At 28.8% G+C, this 16,022-nt stretch overlaps 1 protein-coding gene across 2 annotated transcripts; it reads left to right on the forward strand.

Annotated features, from left to right (window-relative positions):
- The first annotated feature begins 1,709 nt into the window (after positions 1-1,709).
- On the forward strand, positions 1,710-14,886 carry LOC113515565 (arylsulfatase B-like). Of its 2 annotated transcripts, XM_026899823.3 has the most exons (8): positions 1,710-1,930; positions 4,583-4,676; positions 9,335-9,494; positions 11,858-12,084; positions 12,653-12,761; positions 13,027-13,179; positions 13,272-13,940; positions 14,407-14,886. In XM_026899823.3, exons 1-8 carry the CDS (start codon positions 1,911-1,913, stop codon positions 14,754-14,756), a joined length of 1,782 nt encoding a protein of 593 aa, XP_026755624.1. In that variant the 5' UTR covers positions 1,710-1,910; the 3' UTR covers positions 14,757-14,886. The 2 variants fall into 2 exon arrangements, with proteins under 2 accessions (XP_026755624.1, XP_052749238.1); XM_052893278.1 differs by lacking the exon at positions 4,583-4,676 and having other exon boundaries at positions 1,892-1,930.
- The last annotated feature ends 1,136 nt before the right edge of the window (positions 14,887-16,022 follow it).

The raw sequence follows: 16,022 nt of genomic DNA on the forward strand, positions 1-16,022 counted from the left end.
ATTTAGGAACCCCTGCTTAAGAGGATGCGTATTAAATTACTGTAGATAAGTAGGTAATACACTGTAGAGCGGTGTTTCCCATAGAGGGACAATTTGATAGTTGATAGAGGGGCAATTAAAAAATGGACTCGAAGCGATTTTACCCCCTTATTCCGAGCCATTTAAATGTAATGCTACGAGTAGATATCGGTGCCAAATTAAAAAAAAAAAAATAGTAAATTAAAAAAATGCTGTAAATTTCGTTTGACTTTACCAAAATATCAACTGGTCGATTAGTGTCGTCAAGTAAACTTTGTCGGGAAAAATTATAATATGTATGGGGGCATAAGAATTTTAGAAATGTTCAAGTGGGGCATGGTACCAAAAAGGTTGGGAAACACTGCTGTAGAGAGTTTCAGGATGGCAATCTTACGGTTATAACTTTCCTAACATTAGTAAGTAATACATTAATTTGTAATGTTCTTTAAAGTAAATAAATTTTGTAAGAATTATTTTTATACCATCTGCTCAAAATGTTTATCTATTTCAATTCAAAGTGTTGTATGAAGTCAGGCAGGAAGAAAAGTTAAAATAATGGAGGAAGAGGTTAGGTAAGAAAAAGTTGTATAAAATAATTCAGAACACAGTAGAAAATAAAACAACAGATCTAGAAGCTTGCTCAGTATTTGTATTTATTTACCTAGATACCTAATAATAAATATGTAACTTCGCAAGATCAAAATAATGTTCAGGTTATTTGTTGTAATTAAACATGACAAAAGGCTGTTATTACAAATTCACATTAATAAATATTATGAAGAAGAATATAAAATAAAATACGTCGCGTATTTATAATTGTACGTGTGGCATCTCGTAGTTATATATTATTATTATTTTTTATAAATTATAAATACTCAAAAATCTCTAAATAAGTATAAATAAGTAGTACAGTAATTTATTTAGAATAATCGACCCGCAGTTTATCAGCCATTATAAGCCAGTAGGTATTATAAATTATTAGAATACTGTAGGTAGTATTTATTTTAAATATTAATCTTGGCTGATGACATCTCTGTAAGTTATTAATATTATGCAAGCAAACTAATACAGTATTTATCATCATCACTATTATAACTGACCTGTCATCTAAGACTCTTCTCTCTTAGTTCCCCAAAAGTACGATCCTGTATGACCAGTATTTTTGAGGTCGTCACTATACGAGTATCTCGTTAAGAATATGTGTTTAATTAATTATAATTATATAATAATATCGAATATATAAAATGAAATAAGAATAAATATTAAATTGGTCTTATTTTATTTTTACATACGAGTATGTGGTAAAAATTTAAAGGTGAAGCGATAAGATCTTTCAGTTTACGTTTTTAACATCATTTAAAATTTATACAGTCTTATAAAAACTATATAATCACGTTAGGTTTAATGTATGTATGGACATATTGTTTTAAGTATGAATAAGTACTGATCTTTCTATAAAGATTAGACTTAAGTTGCAAATATTGTCGTAATATAAAGACATAGGGCGAAACTGAGAGTCATTTTTTTATTTGGCTACGGAACCTGTTGTCAAACAGTATCTGTTGTATTGAGCTGTAATATTATGAAGCTAGTTCATTCATGCATTTTCAATAGCAGCCAGACCTCTACTTCAGAGATCACGTGTACAAAGGATAAGAAACGCAACTTGGTTTGTATTGTTTGAACGTTGCAACTGAGTGGTTCACTGTCACCGCTACTTTTCACAGTTTTTAATACCGATGTCTTATGAAACTGAGAATATAACATTTTGTAAGTTTTAGTGTCGCCCTGAATGTTAATTAAAACAAGAACCATAGCATTTTTATTACAATTGAGATTTGTTATATATTAAATGTGTGCGTTAATGGTATTGTGAAACTGGGATAGACAAAATGCCATATGTAATTCATAGGTGAGTGTTATAATTAAATTTAACAATATAATTGAAATGAAATAATTTTTACTTATTTTTACTATAAGTAGTTAGTTTTTCTTTATAAAAATAAAACTGAAACTGAAAATAATATATATATATATATATATATATATATATATATATATATATACATATATATATATATATATATATATATATATATATATATATATATATATATATATATATATATATATATATGAAAGATATAATTAAGGAACTCAACAATATTATTATTCCAATCTTAAACTTAGAGCCCAACACATTATGAAAAAGTAGAGAATCTGAAAAACACCATGAAATTATTTTACGGGAGTTCATTTTATAAATTGGCCTGACCTAGAATAGAACCCGGAACCACACACGGAGCGTACTTTTACGTGCTCTACTGCTGCACTATACAATTCAAGGACACTGTTAAATAAATCTAAGGCTAATAGGAGACAACTATTAGATTTTTATATGATGAAAAAAGTTCTTATATTGACGCTACCAACACCATTATAGCAACCAGATTATACTAAATTGTTATTATTTGTAATTCGAAATATCAGTTTCAAAAAGATACTGGCTACTCATAATTTTAATTAGATTAGCTATATTTTCTTAGATAATTTTCTTACTTATGTATATGTTGTAAGCCGATTAAGGGTAAAAAGCAAAGTAGGTGCAATGCAGGAGAAGAGAAACGAAATAAAATCCTATACCATCTATATAATAACTTGAAGTAGGATAGAAGGATGAAGCAATCCGTGTTAGTGAAGCTTAGTGACTGTTTGACGATCTGAGATAGTTATTCTTTCAATTACTATATTATATGAATATAGGATACTTGATTACATCTCTATTTTATATTTATATTTTTAATTATGCCCATGACTTTGCGTGACGAAACATGCTTACTGACCGGTATAAAAAGTATTTGTTATGTCATTATTCATTCAATTTTAAACAACTTATTATAATATTCATAATAATAATATATTATTACGTGTACAAAGAGCGTGTTTAATGGTAATATAGCTATTATATAATTATGATCTTTACAGAAAAATCGATGTAAATAAACTCATCTATTCACAGTTGCATTTTAAGTTAATTATTTTATCTCACCGATATACTCGATATACGGACATATAAGTAATGCAACTCCATTGTTTTAGCAACTTTTTAAAATTTATTTAGATTTCCAGAATAATAGGAAGAATAATATTATGTCTTGATTTGATATAAAATTTTATTTTTTATTGCTGTGTATAAATTATCTTAGGCATAGAAAATATAATTATTGTATTTAATGCCATATTTAGTGTTTTCAGCGTCTTAGTAGTGAGAATTTTTAAATAAAAAATAATAATAACTTGATAGGAAAAATACGTAGTAAAGTTTCCAATATAGTTTTTACTGTATCCAATAAAGTTTTGTCATTTTTTTTAAGATGAACATATCAGAACAAATTAACACAGAACGAGTGGGTAGCGTATTTTATTTAAATATATGTACATACATGTGCGGGTAATACCTATACACTTGATTGGTTTAATTACAACATTGGATCACATAAATTTACATGTGAATCATTCAGGGAAAATCCGTATTACTTATGACAATCATAATTATAAGACTTAGATCTCAAAAATGGTGAACTCGAATCTGACCAACACAAGATTGTGTTGAATTAAAATTTCAGATAGCTCTTACAGGCAATACATTTACGAGAAACAGACAGACAAATTAAAGTGATAGCGGTAGGCTTATCCACTACCTCGTTGTCTATCGAGTATTAACATTTAAGTTTCCATATTATTATCATATCAGCTGGTATCTATTGCTAAATATATGTCTCCCACATAAATGTCATAAGGAACGGTTTTGAGCCACCTGCATTCACTGACTCCCTGCAATGCATTTGATGCCGTTACTGTGACTAGTGGGTGGGGGGAGGGATTGTTTTACACTGCGTTTGCCCTTACGGGGTCGCCGTTTAAGAATCTTTCATCCCCATCGGTTGTCGGTTCTTTGAGCTACATGACCAGACCATTGCCCCACTTCGACTTATTTATCCTTCGGGCTACATCGGTTACTTTGATTTTTCTGCGGATATCCTCATTACCTTTGCCACAATAGAAACACTCTAATAATACCTCTAACTCTCGCATCAGGGATTACTTTCGCCGAAGATATCTATTTGTATTTTTTTTTTGTTTATAATTAATACTTTTGGAAATATATAAACTCAGTAATCTGAATTATAGAAAAATTTATAGAATACATTTGAACCGGTGAAATATTCCAAAAGCATATTGCTATATGCCTACTTATGAGCGTATATTATAAAATTGTGAAAACAATTCTGTAATTATTAATTTTATTATCGTTGATTACTCATATAACTTTAGGGTTGTCTGATTATTTATTTGTGTTATTAGAATTGAACGCAAGAATAATTACTACATACGTGCTATTGAAACAGTTTACTATAATGGTTTAACAGATCAGAGATAGGTATTAGATATTAGATCCGATTTAAGGATCTATTTGTTCAATTAATTAGTGTTGGTAATCAATTAATTACGACTCTATTATGTACTAATGTTGATATTTTAGATACGGCTCTATAATTTTCAGATTACAATTTTGGACTTCCATTACTTTAATATCAGTGGTAATGGGGTATCCATCACGTTCGTCTAACGTCGTATTCATCATGGTTGACGATATGGTATGTTATATTAAATTACATTTCTTATATTTATATAAGGTTGATGTGTACTAAAACTTATTATATTATTATTGTTACTCAATTTTTTTTTTATTTTGAACATGAACAGCAAAACAATATATCAAAATATATATTTTTTTAATTATATTGTATTGTATATTATATGGTTGTAATTTAATAAAAAAAGAGCAGTTGATAAGAAAAAAATGTTATTTATAAAATTTAAGCAATTGTAATTGCCTGAAAAACAATATTATGTAAAAATAGCCGTCAAATTAAACATTTGCATTCTCTTGTAAATGTTATCCAGAAAACCGTCATCAGTTTATATTAAAGAATTGTCATAAAACCTAAACATAAAACTTTGCATGAGTGGAGTAGAATATTATATTTCACATATATTATAATATAATTCAATACGGTATAATGGTTTATTTAAAACTTGCCTATATAATAATTAAAGAGTGTTTCTCCCAAAAAAAAAAAAACGGACTTCACTTTTGACAAAACCAGTTATTTTGATCTAACTACTGAGCTGATTTTGATAAAATTTCCATGAGATCAATCTGTAAGTATATATTTTCAGATAATTTTTTTTTTTTAAAAAGGTTTGAAACTGACGATATTCAGAGATAACTAAGATAAAAAAATACAATCAAAATGAGAACCTCCTTCTTTTTGAAGTTGGTTAAATATATGAAACATGTATTTTTAATATTATATTTTATAAATTTAAAAAATTCTGCGGTATGTTAAGTTAATAGATGATAATTAAATGATAATTATACCCGTACCATTAGTAGTTATATCCATCAAAAAATTTGTACATATGATGGGAAAGTCCTTGTTACCCCATTGTCAAACTTGTAATACCATCGATGATGGGCATCATATTCTATTAGAGTGTCATATTAACACGAAGGAAAGAGAAGAATTCATGCGCCACTTTAACTTAAATTGAATGTTGGTCTTATTCAATCTATGTTAGCTGAACTTAAACCAGAAATTTTTGAACATCTCTGTAAATTATTGATGCCCATTAATTCTTCTCTTTCCGCGTCTAGGGAAAGTAGATAAAGTTTTGTTTGAGAAATCACTTCAGGGTACAATAGGTCTGATATATCTGAAGAAGGTAAAATTCCTTAAAATAATATTAAAAAAAAATGAGTGTGACTTAAAAGTACTTGTAGTTGATGCGCTCTATTTATCAATTCCAAATTTATGAAACATAAAAAGAAATTAATCTGTGTATACATAAATACAACCGTCTTTATTTATAAACCGAAATGGTAATTATGAGTGATAAAAAATTAGGGTGTCAGGTTAGTGACTGAATGTTTAAAGTTTGTACATAGGTAAGATGTTTTTATATTAAGTTATTAACACATTTACCGACGCTAAACAAGACACAATAGAAGTTTGTTATTACGACGGTAGCCGTTGCGTGTCTATGAACGTGTTAAGGATTTTATTAATTGATTAGCTAAGCATTGAAGCGAATAGCATGATTTTTAAAAGTAACGCTGTTTATATTTTACATTGTATACAAAAGTAACATTTATTATTTTAGAACTGGTGGACAGTCAGTATGGTTGTCATTTCCAGAAGTATAAAAAACATGTTACTTTATGTTCTCGATTTGCATAATTTTGGTGAACATTTGTCATGGTCTTGTGTCTAGCTTTCCTACTAATACTATAAATGCGAAAGTTTATAGAGATGTTTGGATGTTTATGACTTAATTATGTTTTAACGGCTAAATGTAGACAATCAGAACATAATCTATAATCAGAGACGTTAAGACGTTTTCACATTTATAACAGGGATTTGTTGAGTTTGCTAGTTTTTTTAAATTACTTATTAATACTTTCTAAAGATATAATAAAAATAAAATATTGTAAAGATAGTCGTATTTTGTTGTTTATTACCAGATCGCACTTAAAAAGTTGATCGGGTTTTAATTAAACTTTTCCTAGATAAGTAAGACACTTTTTAGATTAATATTTTTTAAATTATAAGACATGTATCAGCAAATAAGTATTATGTATTTACGAAATCTATTAATATTAGTTACGGAATATATTTATTATATAACTATAAGGTAATCTAAGTAAAAAATGTGTATATTGTGTACGATTAATAAGTAGAAGCATAACGCCCTAAATTTTTGTGTCCTAACCAAACAAAAATGGCATTAAGTTCTACAGGTAGTTATGGACAAATATTTTTGTATAAACTAATCTATAGTGACATATTAATCAGTTCCATAAAGAAACTCAGCAGGAAGTTATAGAAAAATTAAGTATGATAACATCTACTTATTTTATTATGGCTTTTATTGGATACCTACTTATAAAGGTTAGGTAGGGCTTTGTTACAATTACGCCACGAAATATGAAAGGTCAATAGTAAACAACAGTTCAAAGATAGTCACGAGCTGCCAAAATGATTGTCTACATTTATTTTGATTAAAAATATAAGTACATTTTTTTATGATTATATCCATGATGGATGCAATTTTTTTTATTTGTATTTTATATACACATTAGTTTTTCTGAATTCACATTCACATTTATTATTTCTAAATATAGTACTTACATTATTGATACAGATAGCTGTTGATGTAGAAGAAATTTATACAGAAATGTATTCTAATATTTTCTAAAGTAAGCAACGTTTTTTATTTGGTTTAAGATATAGAAGTAAAATGTAAGAACATAAAATAATGTGCTAAAAGTTTGAAAGTAAAAAAAATAAATAAAAAATAAACGGCATAAGTCGTGCTAGCGATTGTAACTATAGCTTGTATACATGTTTATTTTTTTAAATATAGCTATTTTTTTGTTTACTACCTTGTTCTAAATGTTAAATACAGAATTATGTACCTATATAAAGTTTCTACGGAAGTACGGAAATGTTCAAGTTGATACTATTACAATCGTCAATCGAAAGAATGATCGCAATTAAAGCTGTTCAACGAGATTTTTAATCTCGTTAAACGATAGCTGCTAACGAACGAAATCGTACTACGAGCGTTGCGAGGTTATTTTTTTAGTAGGTATCTAGTTATTTCATTCAAATGCAAAAAATTTGGAAAACCACATAATGCACATAAATGAACGACGATAACAATACATAGCATGAACTACCTATGCATTTAATCAGGTAGCTATTAATTATTGTTTTATTCTATATCTCTCACTGACATGCTGCTATGTACCACCATGTTATGATGCTAGGGGCTATCATATTTTTTTATGTCAACACCAATATAATCAATATAAACACGTTATTCTGCTATGTTTTAAAAATGGATGCTGGTAGACATTTTGTGATATGACATATCAGTTATTCCGTTTATCTATGGACGTAAGTATACCATGGCACTATATAGTAGCAGTAAGTTTACCTTATTGTGTAAACTACGAATAAATATACAATTTAACTTGATAATTATCCAAACCTTGTGCCATTGAAAGTAATTGAGAATATCTTATTGTTCTAAACAGGAGTTCCTTGTTGCACAATAACAAACCTGATCTGCACGCAACTAGTTTAGAGGTCCAATAACTTTTCTGTTAGTAGGCAGTTACAATAATAGTTACAACTGTTTAGTAACTATTATCTGGTAGCGAAGAATAATTTTGAACTTGCTTTACTCATAGACATACACGTATAACGTGCTACATATGCTTTATTTTAAACAGACATTTTAATTAGACAGTAAACTATTAATGATCAAATAAAGGGAAATGTTTTAACTTATTAATTTATGACAAAAAGAACTTAAAAAAATATTCTAGATAAATATTTAGAGACTTTGAGACTTTAATTTGTACCTAATAATAAGGTCTCTACTTCTGACATAGATAAACAGATACTCTTTATTATTTCTTCCAAAGTACTTGAAACGGAGATAATACTTTTAATATGCAATGATAGGATTTTAGAATAGAAAACTACAGAAAAGATGAGGAGAGAGACATTAGCAAAATATATTTGAACAATATGTAAAAACAATATGTCAAAAAAATATATAAATTTCGAATGACAATAAGAATATAAAAATGTAGCAAAGAGTTCGCTACAGTACTAAAATAGTAAATGTATTATATATAACTTACATAATGTAAGTCGATACAATACAAATGCTATGGGAAAATTTAAGATTTTATATTTTGTCTGAAAAATTCTTGAGATTGTGCTATTTACTTTTATGTGCTTTTAAAATTATATTTGTTATTTCTATGTAATTGGATAATTTATATGAGAATTGATAAAATGTGCTTATTCATTTTAGTTGCTTTTAAGTTTAATATGGATTTTGTACCTGTTTTTTCTCTCTATCTCTATGTTATATATTACGTGTATACCAAATTTTGTGATGATTTGAGTCGTTAAACAAATTATTACATTTAAAAAATGGATTATTTAGGTATTAATTATTGATGCAGTAAAGAATTTCACTTTAAATATTAATTTAATTTCTGTGTCTTTTTTCTGCCTTCCTTCTTTTTTATTTTCTTATGGGATAAAAAATTCTATAAGAAAACAAAATGGAAAATAAAAAATAAGGAAGAGCAAATAAAAAAAATGTTATTTATGAATAAAAAAATACAGTATAATTGACATATTGTATACGAGTACTATGATTTCAGGGTTGGAACGACGTGTCGTTTCACGGCTCAGATCAGATATTGACACCAAACATCGACACTCTGGCGTATCATGGTGTTATTCTTCAGCATTATTATAGCGAAGCAATCTGTACACCAGCTCGTACTGCTTTGCTTACTGGAAAATATCCCATGAGATTGGGTAAGTTCAGAGACTATTTATGGTTAATCGAAATCTATGGCAAAGTGAGAGTATCTTCATAGTAGGTACATAGGAAAATATTCATTAGACTAGAGAATATTTACATAAAGTTTTTATGATACAAAATGTGACATGTATAGTTATTTCTGTTATCTGCCGTTATATTTTATTCAAACTCATTCATATTTTAAATATAGACTTTTACCCATAGAAAAGTTTTCCAAAATAATTTAATAAATTTGTTACATATGTACGTATAATTACGATAATAAAATATTATTGGTAAGTAGTGCAAATCTTGAGAATGTTTACTTAGGGTCAAGATCACATTATTGGAATAATGTAATATGGCGTAAGTCGCCCACGTACTTTCCCGATTACAAGTACAAAATGAGCAGTTGTAATTTGAAAGTCTTTTTTAGTAATGTTACTTTAATTATGAAACAAATATCCTTTTTAAAAATAATAATTGGGTAATGGTATTTTTATTATTATTTATTTCATAAGACTTATTCAGGGCGTTTTAATACCAATTGTATTTTATTTTCTCTCACAAATTTTAGTATCGTGTACGACTATACTAATACATTTTAAGTGCAAATCACATTGCGAACCTAACTTCGTCCAGTCGTATACATCAGTTCATAGTCCGAATAAAAGAGCTAAGTTAAGCGAACTATGTAAGTTAACTCGACAATGATAGCTAAACTAAGTATTGTTTAGCGAGGGGAGGTTCAAGTGTCAATTGGTAACCTGTGCCTTTTTTTTATACAACTTAGAATGGCAAACAAGCTGACGGCCCACCTGATGGAAAGTGGTAACCGTCGCCTATAGACATGAGCACCATGGACATAACAGAGTATACTGTTTCGCCCATGATATCCCCCATGCGTTGCCATTCCTGAGGTCTCAGATGTTATTTCTCTGTACCTAGTAAATTCACGCCATATCCCACCCTTTAAACCGAAACACAGCCATGCAAACACTACTGCTTCACGGTTGAAACACGAATGGTATGTAATGGAAGAGGTACCCAAGCAATCGACTTTTGTACAAAGTCTCCCTCTGATATCTTTCGCTTATACTTCTTTCTTATTATTCTTAGTCAGTATTATTATTACTTGCTTAGATAGATTTATGCTAAATGAGCTAAGTTCTGCAAAGTTAGTTCATTTAACTCAGTTCTCAGTCTGTCCTGCATTTAATCTCGTCAAACATTATCATCATCATGTCAGTCTTCTATTGTTCACTGCTAAGACTAGTAGGCCTTTTGTAGATTGTTACAAGTAATGGCAATTAGTTACTTGTATACATTGGATAAGTACCTCTAACATATTTAAAGCTCTCTGCTCTTGGATATCGGTTCTTCAAGCTAATGGTCGGCGTCAATACGAATGCAAATCCTCATTTTCTCATTTTGGTTTGTTTTCTACAGCAGTGATATTAAGAAGCCGTCTTTATTACAACACGTAGAATAGATTAGATGGAGTTTATTAACACGATTACTAATTTCAGTTCTCTCCAACATAATTGATAACAAGCACTAGTTAATATCTAAATTATTGAACCAGAAACAAACTCGTGATATTATAATTGGGTAGATTGCTTTAGATACTAACGATTTGTATTTTAGGTTGTTCGTTTTAAGCGATGAGATTATCATTTGCTAAAGCACATTACCTGCATAAAAATGTTCTTATTTATTTAGTGCGCAATAAAAGTTTATTATGATTGTTGTAACATTTTTTTGTATCTATTTAGGATTTGTATAAAGGTAGCGAGATTTTTTTTTAAAAATTAAATTAATAATTAATAAAAATAGTAGTGAATAATTTAACGGAAAATATGGATTAAAATAGGCAATTAAAAGCTTTATTCCAATAGGTACATTATAATTTTTTTCAAAAGTAAGTGTCACAACACATTTTAAGTATCAAGGTTAGTAACTTTCACAACTTTGACCCAAAAAAAGTAATCAGAATGACCTTTGAAATTAAATAGGAGTAGCAGTCACTTAGGGCGCGTTATATATATATATATATATATATATATATATATATATATATATATATATACACACACATATACGTATACATATATCAGTCGTCATATCATAACCAATCTTAATTTTTACAGTTAAATTAATTAAACAGTTAAACTAGAAGAAGAAATGTTAAATATTATTCAGTCTAATATTTTCTTTTTGGCACAGGATCTAATATTAAACTTCAAATTTTAATATGAAAGTTTATTACTAAAAAAGTAAGAGTAGTCTCAACCATTATTTTTATAGTTATACCATAAAAAATATATTTAATAATAACAATTAGCTATTTCAAAAATATTTATTTCCTTAATTTCAGGTATGCATGGTACACCTTTATTTAATTCTGAAGACAGAGGTATTCCTTTAACGGAACGCCTTCTTCCATCGTATATGAAAGAGCTCGGTTACTCCACACATTTGGTGGGAAAATGGCATGTTGGGATGTCCAGAAAAGAATATTACCCTACATCAAGAGGATATGATACTCATTACGGAATGAGAGGGGGTTTTATTGACTACTACACTTATAATAAGGTCGAAACGGTAAGACATTAAAATCCTGATAATTGATATCGTCATTGAAAAAGTGAAAATAACTAATTATTATAGATATCTGACCTAATCGATATTCAAATTTATCACATTATTGCCATAGTTGCATTTCATTTTCACATTATATTGTTTAAAGGTTTGCCATATCTCAGATAAATTACGATGTACGCATGCATAACATCTTCTAAAATGTCTAATAATGTAAATAAAATCTAACAATAAAGTTTAATAATTTATCACTTTTAATTCATAAATATAGTTTATTTATATTTATTTATATCTATTTGCATTATATTTTATTCAGTTAGAATATTTATTTAATATTTTGCTGAATAAACAAAATGTAATACGTTTTGTTTATTTAATAAGCGATTTACAAGTTGTTTAAACATTTTATTGAAATGACGTATAATAATTTAATTTATTTCTATTTAGAATATTATAAAAAAATGGAAAAACAACATCACTTATTTTTCGCGTGACTTCAGTTCGCGTTTATATTTAATTATATATTAAGTTAGTTTTATGTACGAGTATATACATACTTTTGACTTTGCAGTGGCCTGATGGACGCATTCTCTTTGGATTGGATCTTTATGACAACGATATACCACAAGATGAAGAAGAGCGTTATATAGTCGACGCCTTAACTGATAGAGCAGTTAAAAGTAATTACAAGTATATTTTTTTACATCATATTCCAGCTATTATATATTTTATTCTTTAAATATTTTGAAGTTAGTTATATGTTAATTGTGTATTGGCATGATTTTAAAATACTTATTCAACAGAATATGTGATTTACTATATTTGATTAAGTAGCTATAATAGCTTTATAGTTGAGCTCCACCAACAAGAGCGCAGCTCTTAAATAGGTTAGATAGATAGCTATAATTAAATTAAAATAAATATATTTAAAAATAATAATTTCAGTAATTAATAGGCACAACACATCGGTTCCTCTATTTCTCCATGTGACCCATAACGCGCCTCACGCTGGTAATACCGGAGGAATTCTCCAACCACCACTTCACACCACAGTGAAACACAGACATATAGCTAATTCAAATAGAAGACTTTATGCTGGTAAGTTAATAAAAATAAAAAGTTCCCAAAACTACATACCCGATCTCATAAGATTTACTTTGGAATGCATTTCATATCACTTTTTATTCCAGAAATTGTCACTCAAATAGATCGGAGCGTTGGGCGAATAGTACGTGCCCTTGCTGAGAAAGATATTTTAGATGATACAATCATTATATTTGCTTCCGATAATGGGTCTCCGACAGTAGGTGCAAATAACAATTGGGGAGTAAATTTGCCCTTTAGGGGATTAAAAGAAACTCCATGGGAAGGGGCCGTACGAGTACCTGCTTTTATATGGCATTCATCATTTAGGCCCAGAGTCTGGGATGGTTTGATGCATGTTACCGATTGGTTACCTACCTTAACAGCAGCGGCTGGGGGTCGCCTGATAACTGAAATTGATGGCGTAAATCAGTGGGATTCAATTATACAAGATGGTATATCTAAACGCACAGAAGTTCTTATAACTGTTGAAGATAGTGACAGAAATACATATGCAGCTTATAGAGCAGGGGATTATAAAATAGTTGTTGGAAATGTTACGGGCTTGAGCAATAATTATTATGGCGCCGATCTTTTGATTAATAAGGAAAAGGCGCCGGAATATTTTCCATCGCTAAGGTCATGTGACATTGCAAGGATATTTGAATATATGGGACTATATTTAGATATTGATGAAGTTAAGGCTATGCGCGCTGCAGCAACTATTAGACAAGAAGAACCAATACGAGATAGTACACCTTGTCTCCCTTCTCTTAGTAAGTAATTGAAATAATATAATTTATATCTTTCACTCTTTAGCAAAGTTCCTTACATATGTAGTAGTAAAGGAACTTGAATACTATACTATTCACATTCATACTATACTATTCCTGTCTGGATGACTAAAATGTTAGCGATCATATCCTGTAATTTCATTGCCATGTCACATATTTTAAACCAAATCACATTCATGTAAGCACAGCTTCTATGCATGCTTCTTCTATCTATTCATGCGCTTGTACAAATTTTCGCTCAAATTGTGCTTGTTCAGATTTATAAATTTCTCTTTTTTAAGTACAAAATTTAACAGCATCTCTCTAATTTGTTACATTTTTGACATGATGATAATTAGGTTTCAATTCATCATATTATTATATTTTTCGTTGTTTAAATGACTAAAATCAAGTTTTGTTTAACTATTTTCAATATATTTTTGCAATTTACACAGATTTCTTATTTCAGCTCGCGGCTGCCTTTTTAATGTTCGTCGTGATCCAAGTGAGAGTCGTGATCTCTGGCAGCGAGCCAATAAAATTGCTGTTCTTTTAACAAGTAGACTACGCGGTCTTTGGGCAATGCAAAGAAGAAGAGGCCCACTAAATATACAAATAGAGGCAGACCCAGCCAATTTTGACTACAGATGGACTGCTTGGCTTTCAAATCAATCTAATATATCTAATGCAATATTGCCTGATAGCAACAGCAGAGCTAGAAATTATACCAGTAGAAATAAAACGATAGCTAATTCTATTAATTGCGACGGTACAACAGGAATAAGAAATTTTCTATGTATATTAAAAAGTGTGTTTTGATTGTTGTAGTTGTAGATGAATTTATTTATAGTTAGAGATAAGTTTATTTAATTACGTTTTAATACCTGCGTTTGTATAGTGTTATAAGTAATTGTTATGATCTAGGTTTGACACGAATCTGTTACATTGTTGGTAAAACTATCTGTTTTATCAGTTAATATAAAGATATCATCTGTGCAATAGTTTTTTTTTGTTAAGTCTATTTATACCTACTTAAATGAAATTTATTAAATCCTATAACACTGTAATAGTATTTATAGTGTTATAAGATTTAACAATTTACTTTAACTTTAGTAATTTTGATCTATAAACTAAAATGAGATTAAATTTATGGTTTTGATCTTTTATTATGGATTGCTACGATTATTTATATTATTAATCAATGCTGCCATCTCCTTTTTTGTCTCGTTCGTAGTAGGTATATTATATCACCATTATCTCGTGCTGCACGACGTGGTACAATGATAATGTTCTTATTATTATGTTTATCTTGACGACGATGAAGCATATTAACAAAGTATACTATGATCGCGCTTGTAACATGATTTTAACTTAATTTACCTTATTGAAACAACACTATCATATAGAATATACAATAATAGAAATTAAAATGCTAATGTCTATATTAAAAGTGAATGTACAAAAGTATATAAATAAATAAATATAAATAAAATATAACTTAGTTTGTAAACATTTTAGTTAATAAAATTATTATTTTGTAATAATTTATAGTACGTACAAATGAGATAATACATTAAAAACTGACTAGTAGAGGACACCGTCCGATTTTATGTCATTGTGCATTAAAGTTTAAATAAATAAATAAAATAGCAACAATCTTACCAATAATAAATTTGATTACGATAATGTTTGAAAACTTAAAATTCAAAAACTTATTTTAAATTTATAATAGATCTTTAATAGAGATTTGATAAGATATAATATTTGAAAAAAAAAATTACACCGAAATGATTGTGCTTTATTAAAAGTAGTCCTTTATTAACTATGTTTTTACATAGAGCCATAATTTTTAAAGTCCATTCATCGTCATCATCTCAACCATTATCTGTCTACTGCTGAATATTCGGCAGACCTATACAGGCCTATATGCCTGCCATAACGAACGGTCCTGAGTCATTTGCATACATTTGATTGACTCCCTGCAATGCATTTGATGTCATCGCTCCATCTAGTAGTGAGTCGTCCTATACTGCGTTTGCTGAGTACGGGGTTGCCACTCAATAATTTTTTTCTTCATCGATTGTC

This window comes from Galleria mellonella, unplaced genomic scaffold (assembly GCF_026898425.1).
Source record: "Galleria mellonella isolate WM207_F2 unplaced genomic scaffold, CSIRO_AGI_GalMel_v1 utg173, whole genome shotgun sequence".
In the NCBI taxonomy this organism is placed as follows: domain Eukaryota; kingdom Metazoa; phylum Arthropoda; class Insecta; order Lepidoptera; family Pyralidae; genus Galleria; species Galleria mellonella.